The sequence below is a fragment of the Misgurnus anguillicaudatus genome, chromosome 18 (assembly GCF_027580225.2).
Source record: "Misgurnus anguillicaudatus chromosome 18, ASM2758022v2, whole genome shotgun sequence".
Classification (NCBI taxonomy): Eukaryota; Metazoa; Chordata; class Actinopteri; order Cypriniformes; family Cobitidae; genus Misgurnus; species Misgurnus anguillicaudatus.
In genome coordinates this window covers 23,491,964-23,516,751 of record NC_073354.2, presented here as the reverse complement: position 1 = coordinate 23,516,751, position 24,788 = coordinate 23,491,964, and the positions used below count along the sequence as shown (strand labels likewise).

Sequence of the window (24,788 nt, the reverse complement as noted above, 5' to 3'; positions counted from 1 at the left end):
AACATTTTACAGCCAAGTCATTTTCGTTATGCATTATTTGTTTTGGTTGTTTAAAAACACACACAAAATTTTTATCCGATTACTCGATTAATCGATCGATTCAGTGCTAGATTAATCGATTACAAAACGAATCGATAGCTGCAGCCCTAAAAGTCAGTTGCAAAAATAACTAGACCACACCTTTCCAGCACTAATGATCCACTGCGTGTCTTTAGTAAATCCTGACAGTCAATATTTAATGCCAAAAATGATGTTTTATTAACAAGGTTTGGGAGGAGCCGATCAGTCAATGAACACGGCTGGCTCTCAATCACTAATCAACACAACAACTCCGAACAACAATCAAGAGTTCTTACCCTCATTCTCCGGAATTATCGCAAACCCACCTCCACCCCTTCGCCTTACTATGTACATTCAGCTCAGCACCAGGGATAACCCAGGTCAGGGCACGCCCCAGGCCCGGGGTCCCTTTTCCGGTCAAGGGACGAACGTTCCGAACTCAGGGAGTATTTCCCGAGCTTGGAACCCTCGCCCTGCGACAGCACGCCAAACACTCATATCAGCAGTCCCACTTTATTGTCAGTGGGGCGAACTCGTAAATGATGGTTTGCACTGGCGCAAGCTGTTAGTAAATCTTGCTCTTAATGTTTTGGTTTATGTTTGCACTTTTTACTACCGAAATGTCGTAGATAGGCAACTCCTGACTTTGTGGCGTAAAAATTGTATTGATTTTTTGCAGTTTTGTACTTGATATTATAGTTGAACCTAAATGTCATTGTGAGGGTTGTTTGCTTTGGATTGTTTGCTTGCATGTCCCCTATAATCAGATCAGATCATCCTTTGTCCATGTGTTCACAGGAATGTTGAGCATTGAGCCAGATGTTTTTGCTTTGGTCTGTAAATAGCGCATGTTCAAATGTCTCTCATTGCAGTAAAGTTTTAAATGTTCTGCATGCGGTCAGGGCTTTAGGGGTATGATATGATTCAAGACTGGTTATATATAGCTGTCGGCTTTTGTATTTTATACTACCTCGCAACCAAAGCGATCCTGTGTGGCTTTCTACTTCGCCTCTGAAGAATTTCTGGCTCTTCTCATCTCTAAAAAAAACCGTTTTCAAAGTCACCAATTTCATATCTGTAATTAAGATTGTATGTCGAAAACATACGCTTATGAAATTCCAATATAAAACAACAACAACATTCCTAAGCCAAGCCTGTCGCTTGAGAGAAAGTTTAAGTGAAACTTTAAAAAGCAAGAAAAGCTACTTTATATTGAAGGATTGATTTATTTTGAAACATTACTGCAATGTTAGGGCTTGTGGTTATGCCAGGCTAGTGACTGTTAAAGTTATTGTGGTGCTTTGTGATTATGAGTCCTAATGATTCTCTTATAAAGAAAACAAGCTTGGCGTCGATACAAACCAAAGGTGACAGAAACAGTTTATTTTTTTTTATCGCCAGCTCTCTGTTTAATGATGTTTTTCCATAACTGGCCCACGCTAATAAGTCCTTTGTTTATGTTTTGCGTTTCTGCGCCTGCTTTAGTCTCCAATTATTTCTAAGCCTGATGACCTGAATGACTCGTCTGGAGTCTGGGAATCTGACCCCCAGAATATCACAGCGATTACTGGAAGTTAGCTAATTGGCCCTGAGGGTTTACAAAGCACAATTTCAGATGCAGACCAAAGCCAGGAATGATGGTGCCATACTCGGGTGTGGGATAGCAGGGCACTGGGGTGTTCAGTAGATCATTAGGCAAAATTCCCATTGAGTGATGCTGATAGAAATGAGAACATTTCCTTGAATAGTTGAGGAATTTATTTGTATTTATTTAGTTATATTATAAATGCTGACTGACAATATAACAGAATTGTTTTCAAGGGCTTGTCATTTGTTATTTAGCTAATTCAGCAAACTAACATGGGCTGATCGTAATAGCATGACCCAATTTTCAAATGCGTGATTGTGGTTGGCCAGTGGTGATGTCTGGTGTTTATATTCCCAGAAAAGAACTGCCTGAAACTAATGACACATCCTTAGCTGGATACACACAGATACAGAAATAAAGATACGAAAGTTGTCACTGGTATGCTACCCTTTCAGTACAGTGCTTATGGTGCCTTAAAGATGCATATTGGCACCTCAAGGTACATATCTGTACCTAATATTAGGGCATTTTTAAAGGGTACCATCCCACTTACAGCTGTCATTCTTTTATTTCTGACAGTGTACTGCTAAGTCATCTCTGCAATTTAAAACTTTCATGTTCGACTGCTTGCATTTGTGCATTTGGCAGATGCTTTTGTCCAAAGCAACTTACAGCTACAGTGCAACTTTTGTCAGTCTAGTTCCTTGGGACTGGGGACAGGAAGCCTGTGACGCCTGGCATTGTTAGCACATGGACACAGGCACACATGAAATCAGCGTCTTCATATCCTGTGTGTCAGCACCTACAGTACACGTGTAGTGTGTGGTGGTTGAAAAGATATATGGTCACAATACTAAGATCTCAATGCTGACAGCAGCCACTAAAGAAGCTCTTGATGAATTACAGAGGAACTGAGAGATGGGATAAGAAGATCACTTTCATATCCTCTGTCTTGACTCTTGACCTAATTTAGCTGGCTGAAAAAGTCCCTCTAGTGAAAAGGAATAGTCAGTTAGACTATCATTTGCATTACTGTACATCATTGGCGGGTAGTTGTGGCCCCAATGGTTAAAAAGTCGAGTCTCACGGTCGCCAAGTTACGACTGAGGTGCCCTTGAAACCCCCACATTAGCTGCTTCAGGTGTGTATGTAATGCAGAGGTCACATTTCGAACATGGGATGCCATTATACATCTCTTAATTGGACTTAATTGGTGATGACCATTTATATATCTAACTAGTTGTACGTTAATATCACAGTCATTATCAAAAATAATAATTATCCCTTTTTATTGTATTAAGATAATGGTCTGTCTCCTTTTAGGGACTTGTTGATTTTTTTTTACTTATTCATTTTATATATTTATATATTTTATAAAACATCCTCAGGATAAGCATGTGTGTTTTATGATTGTTTGCATATTTATAAGTCTGTTCCCACATACACCTGAGGCCTTTAATGCAAGCTGCAGGATGTTGTTGTGCAAGATCTTTGAAGTATTAAAGGATGTTAGATTCAGTGTGCGGGTGAGGAGCTTATACAGTATGCCATATTACTAAAATATGATTTATTACATTGTAAAAATGTCTTTGCTGCCTTAAAATCTTTGTCATGTCAACTTACTATTATTTATTTTAATTTGGGGGATGATTTGCTTCTTTCAAGTTATAACAACATAACTTAAGACAAGATAAATGATAAATTGATTAAAAAAAAAAATTTAAGGCAGCTACGATTTTTTTTATCTGTAATGGCCCAGTGACAAATAAGGTTTTCAACTGATAAAAAATCCAAATAGGTTAAAACTGCGCATCAAAGCAGTTATTATCTTTATGGGGATGTTTTTTACTTAGTACTAAAATCTAAATTTTATACAATGTATTTTAAGCATTTGAACTAAGTATCATGTGACGACACCAGTATACGGGATAACGTTAATGCATTTTCTAAATATTATGATATTAAAACTTCAAATCAATAATACTTATTAATCTATAAATCTATTGTTATGCAGTAACCAATATATTAATAATTGAATATTATTATGAATTACATAATTTGCTGCTATTCAACTAAACAATGGTAATGATATGTTAATATCACAATTTGAATGGAAATGATACAAATTAAAGGCAGAATCTCATTTGATCCAGAAACATTTTTAGTTATGCTGGTTAAAAGTCTGCTCACATCCTGATAGCAATTACTATGTTAAGTTGTTTAAATGTATTTGTAGAAATTTATGTCACCTGTGAAAAGCGTAGGACCAAAAAATGTTCAATCATAGATCTCGGTCTGAACGGACGTTGCCTTTTTAGTCCCTCATCCGTAAGCGTAATTTGAATGCCACCGTGCAGCTTTGTTCACGCAGACACCATACGTCATGGGCGCGTTCATGTGCGCTCACCTCCCGTCTGTAAACAGAGGGAGAATGCCAAACTTTCCTGCTGAATTGACAACCTGCTCAGGAGCCACAAAACGAAAGACATCTTTTAAAACAACAACAGCAAAAACTGCCTGGATCAGCAAATAGCAAAATCCCAAATTAACATCGGTAACTTTACTGCTTTACCACGAGATGCAAACAACTGCAGGAGGTGACAACCGAAAGTGTGCTTCAACTAATTCTGATGTAAAACAGTTGTTTCTGTTGGTTATTTTGGTAATGTTATTCACTTTGTACTGCAAAGTTTTCTCGCTGGTGAATGAGACAAGAGATGTGATCGTCTGATGATGATCTGTACGTGTTCATGTGTTTGGAAAGAGGCGTGTCTTTGGATGGGGATTTGAATGGAGGGTGGGGTTGTGATTTCATTGCTAGTCAGCTACCGTTAGCATTTTTCAAAATGTAATACCCTACCTTTAAAGCTGAAAACTGTATAAGAATATATTGTCATATACATGTCATCCAAGATAACATTATAGGCTAACAGAAAATAACTGTTATCTTGTATGACAAAATTGTTATCCGGTATGATAAAACTCAGTTTAAATCTTAATCAGGCAGTATTTTTGGCTACCTATAGAAATCTGCAACCTTTGCCTTCAACTTCCAACATATTATATATGTTAAGGGTTATATGACACAGGATTTTACTACATAGTGTGCTAGTGAGGAAAAGGGTAAGTTAAACACATTGTATGAAAGACATACTTGCATTTCATCATTGTTTGGGGGTCTTTCAGGGTCTTCCTGATTGTGTAACATGCTGTCTCACATCGTGTCAAAATAAAATTCACAATAAAATTGCTCCAGTTTGCTTTTTATCCCGGATGACAGCCAGTTTTGGGACAGAATGTTCCAGAGCATAACAATCAACTGGATGTCATATTCTTTGTAATATTTAAATATATTGTTGTCAGGACTCATACAGTAATGCCTGTGGCAGAGATGTTAGGGTTTATTAGATTTTTTTACAGTTTCTTTGGCTTTTTTGCATGTCATGTTGCAGACGTGGCATAATTTAAGCAGCCTTTATAGCAGTAGAGGTAGACCGGCAAAACCGATTACTCGGCACCAATAAGTAATTTTCTTTGAATTTGACAGTAGCCTTTTGTCTCTGTAAACATACACACACAGAAACGGTGACCCTAAAACCGTGACACACACCGAACCGTGAGTAATTTTAACTGTTGCACTCCTAATTTTAATGCTTGTTTTGTCCCATTTTTAATAATTTTAAGTGATATTTAGGCCTCCTTGAAAATCTGCTGAGGCCCCCCTGTGGGCCCCAACCCCCTAGTTGGATAACACCGTACATTTCCCCCAGAAGTATAAATTGGACTTAAGTGTTGTGCAAGTTACCTTTCATTGGTTTTTGATTGATCTGTGGTGAAACTAGATGTGACTTTCTTCTCAAAAGATGAGAAAGCATCTCTTTATTTGAATGTCCAGTTCATCTTTTTTTCCTCATACTGAGAAAGTTGAAGATAGCTGAGAAATATAGCAGGTCTGCGTTGATGGATGAGTTATTTATTCAGCAGATCGCAGTGGTTTAGACATAACTGTTACGTTGGTATGAATCGGTTTCATTTCAAACATAGTTTTGTGTGTATGTATCTCCCGAAAAATATTTGTCACATAATGCATTGCTGTCTTGTTTTATTAAATAACAACATTTTTATTTAAGCAACTCAAAATGGCATTTGTCTTTACAGGTGAATCCACTTTTGTTGATGACCACGGACCCCCTGCACCGAGGGTAAGTGCATTGACCCGTCATGCTTTTCATTTCAGTCTTGTTTTCCTCCAGTTTAAAATGTACTAGATGGAACATTCCTCTCTGCAATTTTCCTGTTATTTTAACCTTCTCATACTGCATAGGAAATCATACCAAAACATATTGTTTGGTTTAAACTCATTTCCTTAGATTTGACAGTGACTGCAAGGTCAAATACTCGGGCACACAAAACCGAGACTCGCAAACATCCATAAACATTTACTTTCGAAGACTTCGTGAAGTGGTTTGACTGTCATCATTTTTTCCTGTGTTCATGCATTTCCTGTTAAAACAGGACATGTCAGAGAGCTTTTCCTTTTTTAAAAATAGTCAATAGTTTAGTTTACATTGTTGCCTGGCTAAAGCCATGTTTTATTGGATAGTGCTGCAAGTCGGTGACAGGTGGTATTTACTGTATAACTCAAAAGGTAAGGAAATTCTTATTCTAGCGAGTGATACATGGGTCAAAAATGTGTGCATGCCTCTTAGGCTAGATTTACACTGCAGATCTTGATTCACAATTACGATTTGTTGCCTGTATCCAATTTTTTGACGCCCTGCTTACATCATCTTTTAAAGCGACTCGTATCCAATATAAGCATTTACACTAAACACTTGGCAAAACAATTCAAGGTAGACATACTGACGCGGAACAGCTTAAACCACAGAGGAAGTATTCAGTAGACACAGACAAAATGATTATACAAGATTATAGAGCTTTATTTCGGTAACAAGACCTAAAACGTCTTGTGGAGCTGTCATCCTCCAATGCAGTGCTAAGAAGAGTCATGTGATCACGGGTGGTGTCATTTGCCGGCGACTCAGTTTCAATAACCCGACACATCTTTGCTGCGTCCGAAACCGCCTACTATATAGTATGGCAGCAAGGCAAGTAGTATGTCCAAATACGTAGTATTCCAAAAACAGTATGCGAAAGTACCTGGATGACCTACTACTTCCGGCTAGATTTTGCAGCGTGCATACGTTGGACACTTCACTATGATGCCCCGGGAGCGTTGTTATGCAACAATGAAGAAGAGGTAAAAGCGGTGATGTGGCTGTTTTCGCGCTGGTACGACATGACGTGATGACGACGTATGTCATGTGATGCATCAACGTCGAAGATGTAGTACGTCTTTAGTACGTCAAAAAAATTTAATTGAATATGAAGTTTTGGACGCAACCCTTGACTTGGGAATATCCCAATTTCCGCTGACATTATGGATGCATGCATCCGATTCTTACCCGATTTTATTTAATACCTGATTGGAGAATATTGGAATCTATCTTTTTTTTCCTGCTTACACATCCATGGGTCAAATCCGATCTGTGCCACTTAAAGGGGAAAATAATCAGAATTTAGTCAGTGGAGTGTACATGCAGTCTTAAATTTTAAGTTAAGATATAAAAAGCTCATATGCAAAACCCTCTAAGTGCGTCTGACATGTTTTCTTGTACAGTGGGGCAAAAAAGTATCCAGTCAGCCACCAACTGTTCAAGCTCTCACACCTAAAAAGATGAGAGAGGCCTGCAATTCCCGTCAAAGGCACACGTCAACCATGAGAGACAAAATGAGAAAAAAAAATCCAGAAAATCACATTGTCTGACCTTCCCAGAATCCATTTGCAAATCATGGTGAAAAATAAGTATTTGGTCAATAACAAAAGTTTATGTCAATACTTTGTTATATACCCTTTGTTGGCAATGACAGAGATCAAACGTTTTCTGTAAGTCTCCACAAGGTTTTTACATATTGTTGCTGGTAGTTTGGCCCATTCCTCCATGCAGATCTCCTCTAGAGCAGTGATGTTTTAGGGCTGTCACTGGGCAACTCAGATTTTCAACTCCCTCCAAAGATTTTCTATGGGGTTGAGATCTGGAGACTGGCTAGGCCACTCCAGGACCTTGAAATTATTCTTACGAAACCACTCCTTCTTTGCCCGGGCGGTATGTTTGGGATCACTGCCATACTGAAAGATCCAGCCACGTTTCATCTTCAATGCCCTTGCTGACGAAAGGAGGTTTTGAGTCAAAATCTCACGATACATGGCCCCATTCATTCTTTCCTTAACTCGGATCAGTTGTCCTGGTCCCTTTGCAAAAAAACAGACCCAAAGCATGAGGTTTCCACCCCCATGCTTCACAGTAGGTATGGTGTTCTTTGAATGCAACTCAGCATCTTTCTCCTCCAAACACAAGAAGTTGAGTTTCTACCTAAAAGTTATGTTTTGGTTTCATCTGACCATATGACATTCTCCCACTCTTCTTCTGGATCATCCAAATGCTCTCTAGCAAACTTCAGACGGGTCCGAACATGTACTGGCTTAAGCAGGTGGACACATCTGGCACTGCAGGAATTGAGTCCCTGGCTGCATAGTGTGTTACTGATGGTAGCCTTTGTTACTTTGGTCCCAGCTCTCTGCAGGTGATTCACTAGGTTCCCCCATGTGGTTCTGGGATTTTTGCTCACCATTCTGGTGATAATTTTTACCCTACGGGATGAGATCTTGCGTGGAGCACCAGATCGAGGGACATTATCAGTGTTCTTGTATGTCTTTCATTTTCTAATAATTGCTCTCACAGTTGATTTCTTCACACCAAGCTGCTTACCTATTGCAGATTCAGTCTTCCCAGCCTGGTGCAGGTCTACAATTTTGTTTCTGGTGTCCTTTGACAGCTCTTTGGTCTTGGCCATAGTTCAGTTTGCATTCTGACTGTTTTAGGTTGTGGACAGGTGTCTTTTATACTGCTAACAAGTTCAAACAGGTGCCATTAATACAGGTAACAAGTGGAGGACAGAGGATCCTCTTAAAGAAGAAGTTACAGGTCTGTGAGAGAAAGAAATCTTGCTTTTTTGTTGTTGACCAAATACTTATTTTCCACCATGAATTGCAAATGGATTCTTGAAGGATCGGGCAATGTGATTTTCTGGATTTTTTTCCTCATTTTGTCTCTCATAGTTGAGGTGTGCCTGTGATGAAGGTTGCAGGCCTCTCTCGTCTTTTTGAGTGGGAGAGCTTGCACAGTTGGTGGTTGACTGGGTGCTTTTTTGCCCCACTGTAAATTAGCATTTTTTTGTCAGGCTCTTATTTTTTGGTTGAGTAATTTCACTTAAGTGGCAATGTAAAGGTTAATATTTAGTCATTAAAATGCCTTATTCTCACAAATACCCGTTTATTTCATTGGTATATAACAAATTTGACTGTCCTTCGCAGCAAAACCCTCTAAATACATGCAAAAATCTCCGCTTTTAAAAGTCTCCAATCACTCTTCACTCTCTTTTCTGAATAAAGATAAAAGGTTAAAAATTCTGAAAGTTTCTAAATATATTCTGTAACTATCCTTTAACCGGGTAAAAACTCTTGCAGCTTGACAATTATAATCCGACACACGCGTGACGTTGTTTATGGGATTTTTCCTGTGCATTTAGAGGACTGAAAAATCATTGTGCCGTTTATTGGATTCTGCCAACACACTGGTATTATTAAAGGGCCTGAGGCCGGGATTAAGTATTTGATAAACTTATAATACGTGCTTAAAGGGACACTTCACCCATTTGCATTAAGCTTTGTATAATTAGAACCCCGGTCATGTTTTTGAATGGTTGTACATCATTCCCTCAGTTGCCGCTGAGAAATACAGATTTCAGTGATGCACTTCCTTCTTTCAATGATGTAAAAATCATCATTTTGCATCATTGAAAGAAGGAAGTCCAATATCTTTGTTGAGGGGATGAGACTTCAAACACCCCTTTTCTCGGTCTAATAGGCACCAAATTCGAAATGTATGTTACGTTTCCACTACAAATATGACACACTTTCAATAAAGATTAATGTTTCTATGGGTGAAATGCTCCTTTTAAAGAATTTGGTCAATATCATGATCTCATTTTTAATGGCGTGGCGTATAGCAGCTTTTGCATCTGAGTTCTTCATATCTGCTAAAAGTATCAACTCTTAGATGTACGTACACTAGCAACTAAATTTTTCTGATTTCATGAGTCTCTAGGATGTTTAGCAGACGAATTTGTCCAGAGGGATACCGTTTGCTTAAGTAGAGCTGCTGTGGTCATCAGATAGCATTTCAAGTGAATGTAAAAGTCGTCTGCTGTGACCCAACACACAGCTGGTCAGCTTATCAGCACTTCCTACAATGGAAAACCGCTTGATTTGTATTTGTCAGAAAAATAGATTGAATTGAAAGGACAAGCTTGATTTTGGATGAGTATATCCAGTGTGATTACACGCAGTCTGCAGAACAGGTTAAACAGAGTGAAAGTTTCAGCTGGGTTTTCTCAGAAGACAAACGATAGTTGCATTTCATAATAGTAGGGTTGATGCCGTCACTGTGGTCCGTCTATGGTTTCTACAGAGACTTGCTGAAAAATGAGTCATTATATACCCATATGTTACAGAACAGATTATTCTTAATATGAGAGTACCAAAAGGCCAACATGCACTTGTCACTACATGCTTGAGACAGAATGTACTCTTGAATTCCCTAAAGGTTTCTTCAGTTTTTATATGTATTTAAATGTGTTTTAATGTTCCTTTAGCATTAAAAAATATCTTTAGCCTTCTTGTTAGAGCGTCTAACTCTCATGCCGGACTGGAGCAGTTCAAATATCGCTAGGGTGCGAGAGGACCGGTGCGAGTAGGACTCATTACATTTCCAAACATATATTTTTTTAATAGTTACAAGAAATATCTTAAAGGAAAACACACGTTTTTCAATATTTTTCTATTTTTTTACCTAAACTTAGATTAATTAATACATACCTATCTTTATTCAGTGCGTGCACTTAATCTTCGTACAGCGCATCGTGAATGTGTTAGCATTTAGCCTAGCCTCATTCATTCCTTAGGATCCAAAGGGATGAATTTAGAAGCCACCAAACACTTTTATGTTTTCCCTATTTAAAGACTGTTACATGAGTAGTTACACGAGTAAGTATGGTGGCACAAAAAATAAAACGTGACATTTTTTAAGCGGATAAAAAATGAGAACTATATTGTATGGCAGAAGAGCACTTAGTTTGCAGCACTTCGATCTCGGCGCGCAGTAACATCATCACTCCTGAGTGCTCCCCGTCTCGCTCAATTTTCCTCCAATATTACTGCGCTCGAGGTCGAGGTGCTGCAAACTAACTAAGATCAAATTAGTCAAAGACCTGCTGTTATGTTGGAGTGATTCATGAATTGCATTTGACACTGTGTGTGTGTACCTGGTAATAATCAAAGATGGGAATAGCAGTATTTTTCTGACCTTGTGGGGACATTTTGAGGTGAAGAAACAAGCTTATAAATCAACCAGAATGAAGTTTATTAAAAATGTGAAGTAGCAGAACATTTTCTGTGATGGTTGAGGTTAGGGTTTGGGTTAGGGGAGGGCAATATTATATACAGTTTGTACAGTATAAAAACCATTACGTCTATGGAAACCAGAGTTTGTGTGCGTGTGTGTTTGTGTGTGTGTTATGTGAGCCAGAAAAAAAGTGAATTTTTGCTAAATCTGTAAACTTCTGTTGAGAATTTGTGTGTTTATAGAGGCCAAGTTTGTTTATCCACAGCTGTGAGATGTTAAAACTAGTTGTTATCATTGCTGGCTTGGGGTCTCTTTGGAACTATGAGGGAGTAAAGCTAGCAAAAAAAACGGCTTGCAAACAGTACAGATCTACACTAAATATTATTGCATAAAAAGTAGTCTAGATTTACAGGGACGTCCTGATCCATTAGGGTTAGATTTATATACATGCACACATTAAACTGGACTTAGATTATGTTACTCTTGCATTCAGGAAGTCACATTTTCCAGATTTGTTTTGTTTGCTTTATGTTGTAAAACACAAGCCTACTGTATATCCGTTGTGCTTGGTGGTGTACTTATGAAGTTCTGCGTATAATGTATGTAATGTATACATTTGCTTATTATGTTTGTATCCACATATGCTTTTAAGAGAACAAAAAAAAATTGACTTTGGATAAAAATGTCTGCAAAATGACTATGTGAACGTAAATACATACAGGTAAAAACAGAAATTTCTATAAACTCTTTATAAAAAACACCTCTAAACTACATGCATATATATTTAGGAGATCTTGGTTAAGCTTTCAAGTAGTACATGATTGCTCCAGACACAATAAAACAGTTTGCCTTTCATCAGATTAAATCAACCTTAAAACACTTTCATCCAAAACTGGTCTGTTTGGGTCTTTTGGTTCCTTCCCCTATTTTGTGTTGTCTGTATCAGACAGCTGCTCACACAGTCTCATCTTTGTCTTTATTTGTGGCTCAGAGTCAAAGAGCTTCAGGCTTACACAGTTCAGTGAAAACTATCTATCGACTTCTCTTTTCACCAGGTCCTGGTCACACCTTTTAGGCTTTTTACAATATTATCATCCAGGTCAGGAAGTTAGAAGACATCTATTTTAAAATAAATAAATTCTTCAAAGGCCAATTTTACTGTGGTCAGTAGCCAACTGCTTTGAGTAGATTGCACCAATTAGCTACAACATAGCTACTGGGGTGAAAGGTCGTGAGAGATTAAAATGATGGAGATAATTCAAAACCACACCATCCACCATTCTTCCGGTTCAATGGACATCAGCAAGAGGCCCAGACTAATATACAGTCACGAGATTCCAGAATTCCTAAATAAGCCGCTTGTGAACACACACACACATTCTGGTTTCCATGTTTTGTGGGGACATTCCATAGACGTAATGGTTTTTATACTGTACAAACTGTATACTGTATTCTATTCCCTAACCCCAACCATCACAGAAAACTTTCTCTTACTTCACATTTTCAGTGAACATCATTCTGTTTGTTTATTAGACAGAGATAAATGGAGAGTGAGTGAAGGAGAAGGGTTGAGGATGAATTAGAAAGGCAGCTGGGGTAAGACAAGGCCTCTTATGTCTGTGTGCAGGAGAGAGGGAGCTGAAAAGAGGGCATTATCTGTGAACTTGAACAGTGTTTGTTATTTTGGGAGAGAGCACAGTTCTGAACCCTGAGTCTGTGAGAGCGAAAAAATAATTAAAGTCAATGCGGGGGCATGACAGGAGGAGGTCTTGTTTAGGTATTAACAAGAGGGAGGGAGTCGAAAGTGATAGTGATAGTGTTGGCAAAAAGCCTAAGTTGTAAATCAGCCTTCTGTGGAAATCACATTATCATACATATTCAATACTTAAGCAATATCGCTCGAGTAGGAGTGTGATACAGCTCTATATCATCACGGCTGTGATTAGGCCAGAGGCACGAGGCCGTAGGCAGAGTGCCGGAGGCAATCACAGCTGTGATGATATAGAGCTATATCACACGACTCCGAGAGCGATATTGCTTTTATACAACAGTTTGACAGCACACGTTTGAAAAACGAAAACTAGAAAACAACAACAGAGTTATTTTAAAAGCCTCTTTGTTTGGGAACTACTTTCTTCCGCCATGGATTTGAGGGCAGCCAGAATGACAGGTAACACTTTCGGCTGCTTTGAATCTCATAATTACTCAATGGAGGGAAAAGACGTTTCTTTATATTACCGTTTCTTGGTAACAAAGTGTAGTTTTAAGATTAGTTCAGTCAAGAATGTATATGTATTATATTTAAATCGGCAGTCGATTAGTAAAGATAGCGCCTGTTTGAACGTTTGCTTAGTGAGATTCGGTACGTATGAGAACCAGAGCATGAGCGGACGTCAGTGTTCACTCGCCCCGCTGACCACCGCCCTCTCTGGGCTACACATCTGACAGGGATTCCCTGGCTCTGAGGTTGGCCTTGTTTGTGTTTGATGGTCAAAAATGAGATCAAATCAGCAGTATTTGGTGTCATGATCAAACTATTACTTGTTTTCTTATTCATATTTAGTGTCTTCTGTGTTGTTACTGTTTTGGCGCGAGGTAAAAGTTAATAAAACTATACTTATGTAATGTTACTATTGCTTTCCCATTTATTCTTAACGCGATACGAGCACTCGATTATTATTATTAGACTTTGTTCTTGTCAGTACTATATAAAACTGTTTTTTATAAGTGTCAGAGAGATGTTTTTGCTTGCTGCTTATAAATATACCAGTGGTGATATCTCATAACATGTTTTAATAGTCACGGTAAAATAAATGATCAATGTCCACATTTAAAAGCTGCGGTGCTTACCTGCTGTTCCTCTGTTTTCGCGTTCTGAGAAGAGATATCGCTCCAGAAAAAATATTGTTTACATTCCTCTTTCCAAATGTTAATCGTCCACATGATGTGACAAGACATTACTCCTATTAAGTTTAACGTAACATCCATCTTGACGGAATAGTCGCTTCCGATTGGGATTCACAGACTGATTTACGAGCTAGTGAAATGAGACACAAATTTGTCCGTGTGTGCGTGCAGTTTTTCCATTCAGAGATGAGCCTGTTAAAAGGACCTCCATTCACTAGGTGGCGGAATGATACGAAAGGTGAAGCGGTTACTGTGCGGTTATCAGTAGAATATCGCATAGCTCTTAGCCAATCAGATTCAAGAACCAGAAAGAACTGTTGTATAATTCAAAACAAAGCTCAGACGCCTACTCATTTCTTTCACTATTTTCCACATTTTAGAATAATTCTATTAAGTCATGAAGATCATGAAATGACATCAATGGAAATTTTGGAATTATGTAGTGACTAAAAACATCAGAATGATCTTATATTTATGATATACTGTAAGATCCTTCTTCTTTCCTTCCTTCCTTCCATTCTTTCTTCCGTCCTTTCTTTCTTTCTATCTTCCTTCTCCTTTTCTTTCTTTCTTTCTTTCTTTCTTATTTCTGTTTTCTTTCTTTCTTTCTTTCTTCTGTTTTCTTTCTTTCTTCCGTTGTTTTTTTTCTTTCTTTCTTTTCTTTATTTTCTTTCTTTCTTTCTTTGGATGTCTTTCTTTCTTCCTTCCTTCCTCCCTTTTTCCTTTCTTTCTTAATATCTTCCTCTCTTTTTTCCAATCTTTCTTTCCTCTGTCCTTCCTTTCTTCCATCCTTCCTTTCTTCCATCCTTTCTTCTTCCATCCTTTCTTTCTTCCTATCTTCCTTTTCCTTTCTTTCTTTCTTTCGTTCTTTCTTTCTTTCTTTCTTCCATTCTTTATTTCTTCCTTCCTTCCTTTCTTTCTTCTGTCTTTTCCTCATTCTTTTCTTTCGTTCTTTCTTTCTTCCGTCATTTTTCATATCTTCCTCTCTTTTTTCCTTTCTTTCTTTCTTTCTTTCTTTCTTTCTTTCTTTCTTTCTTTCTTTCTTTCTTTCTACTGTTCTTTCTTTCTTTCTTCCATTCTTTCTTTCTTTCTTCCATTCTTTATTTCTTCCTTCCTCTCTTTCTTCTGTCTTTTCCTCATTCCTTTCTTTCATTCTTTCTTTCTTCCGTCCTTTATTTATTTATTTATTTCTTCCGTCATTTTTCATATCTTCCTCTCCTTCTTTCTTAATTTCTTTCTTTCTTTCTTTTGTCCTTTCTTTCTTTCTTCCGTCCTTACTTCCTTCCTTCCAGTCTTTCTTCCTTCCTTTCTTTCTTTCTTCGTTCCTTCCTTCCTTTCTTTGTTCCGTCCTTTCTTCCTTTTATCTTTTCTACTTTATTCCTTTCTTCCATCCTTTCTCATTCCTTCTCTCCTTTCATTCTTCCGTCCCTCCTTTCTTCCATCCTTTCTTTCTTCCTTCCATTCTTTCTTCTTTCCTTTCTTCCGTCCTTTCTTTATTCCCTCCTTTCTTCCTTCTGTCTTCTCATTTATCTGTCCATTCTTTTTTCCTATCTTTTTTCTTTCTTTTTTTCTTTCTTCTGTCCTTTCTTTCTTCCTATCTTCCTTCTCCTTTTGTTCTTCCTTTCTTTCTTTCTTTCTTCTGTCATTTCTTTCTTCCTATCTTCCTTCTCCTTTTGTTCTTCCTTTCTTTCTGTCTTTCATCCTTTGTTTCTTTTTTCCTCCTTTGCTCCTTTCTTTTTTCTTTCTTCCATCCTTTCTTCATTCCTTTCTTTCATCTTTCATTTCTTTCTTCTATCCTTTCTTTCGTTCTTTCTTCATATCTTCCTGTCTTTTTTCCAATCTTTCTTTCTTCTGTCCTTCCTTTCTTCTGTCCTTAATTTTCTTCCTATCTTCCTTCTCCTTTCTTTCTTTCTTCCTTTCTTTCTTTCTTTCTTTCTTTCTTTCTTTCTTTCTTTCTTCCTTTATTTTTTCCCGTCCTTTCTTCATTGCTTCTTTTTTTCTTTCTTCCTTCCTTTCTCCCTTTTTCCTTCCTTTCTTCATATCTTCCTCTCTTTTTTCCAATCTCTCTTTTCTCTGTCCTTCCTTTCTTACATCCTTTCTTTCTTCCATCCTTTCTATCTTCCGTCCTTTCTTTCTTCCTATCTTTCTTTTTCTTTCTTTCTTTCTTCCATTCTTTATTTCTTCCTTCCTTCCGTCCTTCCTTTCTTTCTTCCATCCTTTCTTTCGTTTTTTCTTTCTTCCGTCCTTTATTTATTTATCTATTTCTTCTGTCTTTTTTCATATTTTCCTCTCTTTTTTTCCTTTCTTTCTTTTTTCTTTCTTTCTTTCTTTCTTTCTTTCTTCTGTCCTTTCTTCCTATCTTCCTTCTCCTTTTGTTCTTTCTTTCTTTCTTTCTTTCTTTCTTCCCTCCTTTCTTCCATCCTTTCTTTCTTCCTTCCATTCTTTCTTCTTTCCTTTCTTCCGTCCTTTCTTTATTCCCTCCTTTCTTCCTTCTGTCTTCTCATTTATCTGTCCATTCTTTTTTCCTATCTTTTTTCTTTCTTTTTTTCTTTCTTCTGTCCTTTCTTTCTTCCTATCTTCCTTCTCCTTTTGTTCTTCCTTTCTTTCTTTCTTTCTTCTTTCATTTCTTTCTTCCTATCTTCCTTCTCCTTTTGTTCTTCCTTTCTTTCTGTCTTTCATCCTTTGTTTCTTTTTTCCTCCTTTGCTCCTTTCTTTTTTCTTTCTTCCATCCTTTCTTCATTCCTTTCTTTCATCTTTCATTTCTTTCTTCTATCCTTTCTTTCGTTCTTTCTTCATATCTTCCTGTCTTTTTTCCAATCTTTCTTTCTTCTGTCCTTCCTTTCTTCTGTCCTTAATTTTCTTCCTATCTTCCTTCTCCTTTCTTTCTTTCTTCCTTTCTTTCTTTCTTTCTTTCTTTCTTTCTTTCTTTCTTTCTTTCTTTCTTCCTTTATTTTTTCCCGTCCTTTCTTCATTGCTTCTTTTTTTCTTTCTTCCTTCCTTTCTCCCTTTTTCCTTCCTTTCTTCATATCTTCCTCTCTTTTTTCCAATCTCTCTTTTCTCTGTCCTTCCTTTCTTACATCCTTTCTTTCTTCCATCCTTTCTATCTTCCGTCCTTTCTTTCTTCCTATCTTTCTTTTTCTTTCTTTCTTTCTTCCATTCTTTATTTCTTCCTTCCTTCCGTCCTTCCTTTCTTTCTTCCATCCTTTCTTTCGTTCTTTCTTTCTTCCGTCCTTTCTTTATTTATTTATTTCTTCCGTCCTTTTTCATATTTTCCTTTCTTTCTTTCTTTCTTTCTTTCTTTCTTTCTTTCTTTCTTTCTTTCTTTCTTCTGTCCTTTCTTCCTATCTTCCTTCTCCTTTTGTTCTTTCTTTCTTTCTTTCTTTCTTTCTTCCCTCCTTTCTTACTTCCTTTTTTCTTTCTTCCGTCCTTTCTTTCTTCCTTCCAGTCTTTCTTCCTTCCTTTCTTTCTTTCTTTCTTTCTTCCTTCCTTCCTTCCTTTCTTTGTTCCATCCTTTCTTCCTTTTATCTTTTCTACTTTCTTCCATTCTTCCTCCTTTTCTCCTTTCATTCTTCCGTCCTTCCTTTCTTCCGTCATTTCTTTCTTCCTTTCATTCTTTCTTCTTTCCTTTCTTCCGTCCTTTCTTTATTCCCTCCTTGCTTCTATTGGTTCTTCTGCCGGTTGTCGTAGGAAGGTGCCACACAGCATGATTGTGTCTCTAAATTTCTGACACTGCCAGAATTTGGTCGGGGCATAATTTTGATCTCAACGGTCATTACTTGGCTGTCTGTGAACATTTCAAACTAGAGATTAAAGACAGCAGCTTTTAGTATAGGATTCCAGGAATCTTTTAGGATTTAAACATTTATCCCAGACAGTTTTATCGTGGCTAAAATCTCACAGTGTGCACCGGGCTTAACTGTATGTTTATTTGTGTGTTTTTCTCTTTCTGTGTGTGTGTGTGTGTGTGTGTGTGTGTGTGTGTGTGTGTCTAGGTGCTGCCATTCCCAAGTCAGGTGATCTACAACAGGGTGGGCAAGTGCGGAAGTCGGACGGTGGTTCTACTGCTGAGAATACTTGCAGAAAAGCATCAGTTTAATTTGATCTCATCTGACATTCATAACAAAACCAGACTTACAAAGCATGAGCAGGTCAGTGGATGGGTGAGTGTGTGTCTGGGTAAACTAATGCCTTATATAGAACCTTAAGACGGAAAGCATGCTAAGATGTGAACTTGCTGATGTAATTAAGCGAAGCTGTTTGCCAAAGGAAATGCTCACTGGATGCCAATGGCAATGAAACGCATCCGGATGGCATTCATTGTGGAGAAAAATACACACTTTCTTCCTTTTGCGGAAAGGAAATCAAAACATTCTGTCATCTCTCTTGGGTAGAGACAGATCACTACACCTCCACGCAGCTAAACCTATGAACACTGAAATAAATTTTGTTGATTAAATAACACTCATATACGTTTGTTAAACAAGTTCAAGAGAGAGGGACATAGGAAAAAGGTGGAGAAAGTAAGAGATGAGTACACTCACAATTCAGTCTGGACAGTATATAGTTCCTTTCATAATCCCAGAATAAACTGTTTTATATGCGAGTGATACATATAAATAACATTTGGTGAGTGGGTTGGTTTGGTGTAAATACTTAAAGCTAATATTAAATGTTTACAAGAATCTGAATGTCAGAACACACGAGGGTTTCATTACTTAAAAAGACTTGACTGTTCGATTTGTTTGTGTTTGTATGTATAGAGAGCGGAAAACAGGAAGATGATAAAAAAGCCAAAGTGATTTTCAATGTGATTTTAGAAATAATGTATACATTTATAATATGTAGACATATATTGTACTCATAAAATATCTTCAATATCTCATGTAGACTGCATGTCTTTTTTTTACTCCATCCCATGTCTATGATTGAACTGACATGGAGATGCAAAAGTTTTGACCACTAAAATGGATTCAAGAGATACAGCGGGTAAAGCATTGCATTAGCTGCTCGAAAGGTCATAGGTTCAAGCCCAGGGAACACGCAAACTGATAAAAAATGTATAGCTAATTAACTGTAAGTCGATTTGGATCAAGCGTCTGGCAAATACATAAAGGAGACACTTAAAGGGATAGTTTACCCAAAAATGAAAATGTTGTCATTATTTACTCACCTCATGTTGTTTTAATTTATGTTGGACACAAAGTAGATATTTACAGAAATGGTGGTAACAACACAATTGACGGTACCCATTGACCTCCAGAGTACCGTCAAATGTGTGCCACATCAGATACAGTGTCATGCTGCTTAAAGAAGTTAAAATATAAAATGTTTTTTATTGTTTCATAGTTTTAATATTATTTTAAGATTTTAGTAGTAACATAATATTAAAATAATATTAAAAAACGAGTAGGTGTGTCCAGATGTTTGACTGGTTACATGCTTTGTTTGGCTTTTTAAACTGCCAATAAAACTTAAATTACCCAATAAACAATTATGGGATCATTGGCACACAAGTAAAGTTTATTAATTTAATTAAACCATATAATGCCTTGTTTAGGGAATTGTTAATTATTCAGTTGACTCTGTTCATTATTAGTTAACATAACTTTCTCTTTGTGGGTGAAGCGTGTAGTCTTTGTTTTCTCTGGCTGACAGCTGTGATTATGACTGATTACCTGTAGTATCCACGGGCCTAAAGCATCTGCATAGTCTCTAACTGTGGATTTACACCAGATGCGAGTTCAACATTTTTTGTTTGGTTTCTTTACTTGACATCCATATCAAATCCTTTCACCCATGTCCCAGAAATTGCAAGCTGTCATCAGAAGTTAATGACTTTAAGAAGTACTTCACATAAGTAGTACAATGCATGAAACCTTTCAGACAGTATGTAATAGAGTGCCGCGGGGATGTCATATTTTTGTGGGCCAACCCGGAAGTTGGTTGGACGCTGTAGTTCCCTTGTGGAGGGGCCCATTCCATTTTTTTCATAAACTTTAAAGGTCCCGTTCTTTTTGTGTTTTGAAGCTTTAATTGTGTTTACAGTACGCAATATAACATGTGTTCATGTTTCACGTGTAAAAAAGCGGTATTTTTCACACAGTTTACTCATCTGTATTTCACTGTCTTCAAAACGGGCTGATGTCTTCCTTGTTCTATGAAGTCCGTCCTTCAGAAATACATATTGAGTTCTGATTGTGTAGTTCGTTTAGTGTGTTGTGATTCGATAGCAGCTTAGCTTGCCGTTAGCTTAGCTGGTGGCTGATGTATTCTTGTGGGCGGAGTTTAGTCAAAAACTGTTCTAGTGATGTCATTAAAGCAGGAAGTAGAGGGCTGTAGTCCAAACCGGCCATTCGCTGTAGGCTTTGAAAGGCGAATTCTGTTAAAGAAAATATATCGTCTGGCAGTGAACTTTCAGCTTCATCATTTTACAGGTATTATTTATGCTATTATAGCGACATTACACACTAACTAGGGTTTAAAAAATGGGATCAGGAAGAACGTGATCTTTAAAATGATCGCAAAAAATAAGCTCTGTGTTTAACAAAAGTTAAAGACACTAACACGTCTTGTCCAACAAGTTAATTTTCACAGATGAATAGAAATTTTATGAATTTTGAAGTGTAAATGTGTTTACTAGAAATATATAAAGCTAAATTTAGACTTGAAAGGTGATAAAAGGGTTATGAACATTTTTGTGATAATCCAAAGGTTAATGGGAAAAGTTAATGGACTTTTTGGCCAGGGAGCCTTTGTCCCGCTGGCTTCCGGGGTTGGCCTACAGGGGTACGTAATTCCTGCGGCAATCTATACTGATACATACTATAAATCAAATGAGCCCAATTATGTAAATGATGCATTGTGTCGCACTCTGTGTTATTTTATAATTATAATTTTAGCTTCAATTATGCTCCGATCGATCGGCCGATAATGCTTGCTATGTTTCTCGATGAATTACGGTGAAATGTCGCTACATCCAAAAGCCAGGGGGCGCTCTCGTGCAGAAACTCAAAATGCGCTGTAGACAAAGAACAATACACATGCAGCTGTGATGACACGCAGCTCCACGAAATGGCTGAAGGATATATTTATATTGCTGTTCTTCAAACCTTTTCAGGTATTTTCATGATAATAAAGAATATGTTTAATAATTATGTTTGACGAGTGTTGCTTTTTCAAATGCATGTTATAAACCACTCAAACTAACAGTGATTTTAGATCGATAAGGACTTACTGTTCAAAAGCCGTAGTACATGAAATAGCTGTAATAAGATCGGCTGTCCGATTCAGAATAGTGATCGGCCACGTATTATTAGTCGGAGCATCCCTAGCTTCAAGACACCAAACCAACGACGTCTTACCCACATAAGCACAAAACCCGAAGTGTTGCTTATGATGTGGTCACACCAACACCTCCTATATCTTTACTTAAGTGGTACAGTGCAGGCCCTTCTGTGTGCACTTAACATACAGCACAGGAAATTATCTCATTAAGGTGATGTCATTGCCACAGGCCTGTGTGGGCATTTGGGTTGTATGCTTTGGCTTGGATTAAGAGATTGATAAAAGATGTGTAATACGAGTTTTTGGCACCAGCTTGAGTCCAGAGCTTGTAACACTTCTTACAGCATTTGATGATGAGGATGTGGGGATCTATTTACCAATTTCATCCATGTGTATTGTTAAGGGCTTTAAAGCCACATTTCTGTCACATCATCCTATCACACCAGGCCCACATCACCCTTCCCCATATGGTGGTCTGTTATAGGTCTAGTTATGCCTGTGTGTGTATGAAATGTAATGTATATTTTGGGGCCACATGGGCTCTATCAGAGCTTACTGTGGCCACAGATGGCCCTCATTAAGGGACATTAAGGTAATGAGAAGTCAACATCATAAGATGACATAATAACTTTCCACTGTACCAATACCACCCATGTAAGCAATGGTGGGCTGGTGAAAAAGTGCAGCGCACATGTGACCTGATTGCTTTAATGCTGGATAGTTTCTCTAATGTGCTTGTTTGTGTATGGATTTGTTGCCAGGTGGATTTGATGAGAAACATTAGCACTATTCCTCAGCCTTTTCTGTACACGAGACATGTTCACTTTCTTAATTTTACAAGGTAAGCAAATCAGGATTTATTTATCTGAATTTATTTGGTCCAAGCTTGAAACTTTGTTTGTTATTAAATGAATGACAGACGTTGTGCTTATCCTGTTGGTCTCTGTCTTTCTCAGATTCAGAATAGACCAGCCTGTATATATAAACATCATCAGAGATCCCATTAACCGCTTCCTCTCCAATTACTTTTTCCGACGTTTTGGGGACTGGAGAGGAGAGCAGAATCACTTGATCCGTACGCCGCAGATGAAAGATGATGAGCGATATCTGGTCAGTAACTCTCTTTAAATCTCTTCTCTTGCTCTGTTTTGAATTCCCACTTCCTTATATATTCCTTACATTTGAGTAACTGTGTGTTCTTTCAATTGCATGCATGTTTTTCTTTATTATACGATATACTTGGAAATGGTTTCCTCTTTTTTGCTGTGCTTAAGTTTTATGGATGCACTGAGATTAAATTTGTCCAGCGATATCGATAGCGATTATTTAAAGTGATATCTGCCGATACCAATAGTTTCATTTTATATTAATTAAATTCTGAAGATTACATTTTCTAAACGTTATTTATTCACATAACGAGCATTAATAATAAACATTACACTAGTGATGTTTCTTTACATTTTCTATACACACAGAGCTATAATTCATATCATTTTTCTGTTCTCTTTTTATTCGACAGGCTATATCAGCCATAACTATCGTGAGAAAAATTGCTTTTATCGACCAATACCCATTATTGGCTGATATCGGTGCATCTCTAATATAAACCCTATTTCGGTACTTGCGTATGCGCTTTTCTGTGAGTTTGTGCATTCTGGGTTGTCTAAGTTAGGTTTTTTTTAGGGATGCAAATGTGAGCGCTCGGTCTATCCACCTTATTTTCGAACGCGGAAGTAAGTTATGTGACGATTTCCCCTCTTTGTGTGAGAAGTCCGTATCAATAGCCAGCTGGTAGAAAACAGTGTAGTGGGAGCACGCATAAAACGTGATTTAAACAGTTAATATTTACTACACCTGCCATGTATGACTCAGTGGGAGGATGAAATTAAAGGTGCCCTTCCTCTGACGTTTTTATTGTTTTATACTGTTGTCTGAGGTCTACTCATGAAACATCAAAAGCAATAAGTAGTAGGCCATTTTGTACCCTGATTTTGAGGCTGGTTAGAGGAATTATGCGTTTTAATGGGCGGGCTGCATTGACGACTTGGAAGTAAATGGCCACTGCTATGATTGGATAACAGTTTTTCGTTCAAACTAACTTTCAATTTAATCTCATGTGTAATCAGTTTAATGTTAAGTGAGTGTCTTAAGACACAGTGTCTTTTTTACACACGCATATTTTATCATAAACCCTTTTGGCACACACACGCGTGTCTTTATCGTAAACCCACGCACAAAAACACACACACAAACACACACAAACACACACACACGTGTCTTTTATCGTAAACCCTTTAGATGCGCGTGTAGCAGCGCACACACGCACAAACACACACACACACACACACACACACACACACACAAACGTCTTTTACATAAACCCTTCCACGCGCGTGTAACGAATGCACAAACACACACGTGTCTTTTATCACATTCGATGCGTGTGCAGCATGAATTCGCGTGAATCGCGTCCCTCTGAAGAGAAATCCCGGCCGCAACTGATAGTGACACACAGTACTAAAGTGTTTTACTCACACACACGCGTGTCTTTTATCATAAACCCTTTCAAAGCGTGTGCAGCATGAATTCGCGTGAATCACGTCCCTCTGAAGAGAAATCCCGGCCGCAACTGATAGTGACACATAGTACTAAAGTGTTTTACTCACACACACGCGTGTCTTTTATCATAAACCCTTTCAAAGCGTGTGCAGCATGAATTTGCATCCCTCGGAAGAGAAAACACCGGCCGACATAGTACTGAAGTGTTTTACTCACACACACACGCGTGTCTTTTATCATAAACCCTTTCAACGTGTGTGCAGCATGAATTCGCGTCCCTCGAAAGAGAAAACACCGGCCGCCACAGTGACACATAGGACTAAAGTGTTTTACTCACATAAGATGCGCCATTCTGTCCGGATCCAATATCGATAGAGGAGCATTGCTTTTAAATCGCAGTCTCTCTTCAAATCCAGTGTTCTTCTGAACATCCAAACATGTAGCAAATGTTATGCTTCCCTCGTTTAATAGGAATGATGTCTCTCGACGAAAAACAATGGCCCGAATACGGTACGGTTGACGTTTAGCCATCCTTGCTGTAACTTGTTATGAAAACTAACTCAAATACACGCAATATGTGGGCGCGGTCTTAAGTTGAAGAGCTCATGAATAGTAATGACCTCGATCAGTTCCACGTCACACTGATAAGCTTTTCAAACTGACCTGATTTCTCCGCTTATGTCTTTTCAGTGGCTAGAGCTGACAAAGGAGGTGGAAGTTAATTTTCACATTCACGACACAACACAAACACATATGGACCTAACACATATCAAAAAATAAAAACGGTTTTATGTGGAAGGGCCTCTTTAAGAAGTGGTTGATATATCAAATAAAGATATATTCAATCATGTCATGTCCTTGCTCGC

General features: G+C 37.8%; 1 protein-coding gene across 2 annotated transcripts in view; it reads left to right on the top strand.

Moving 5' to 3' along the window:
• usta (uronyl 2-sulfotransferase a) overlaps positions 1–24,788 on the top strand; it is an 81,835-nt gene that overhangs the window by 44,422 nt on the left and 12,625 nt on the right. The window contains exons 2-5 of one of the 2 annotated variants that reach the window (XM_055186495.2): positions 5,807–5,850; positions 18,072–18,239; positions 22,125–22,204; positions 22,320–22,473. In XM_055186495.2, the coding sequence (XP_055042470.2) occupies positions 5,807–5,850; positions 18,072–18,239; positions 22,125–22,204; positions 22,320–22,473 (446 nt within the window). The remainder of the gene's footprint in view (positions 1–5,806; positions 5,851–18,071; positions 18,240–22,124; positions 22,205–22,319; positions 22,474–24,788) is intronic. The other variant, XM_055186496.2, reaches the window with a different exon arrangement.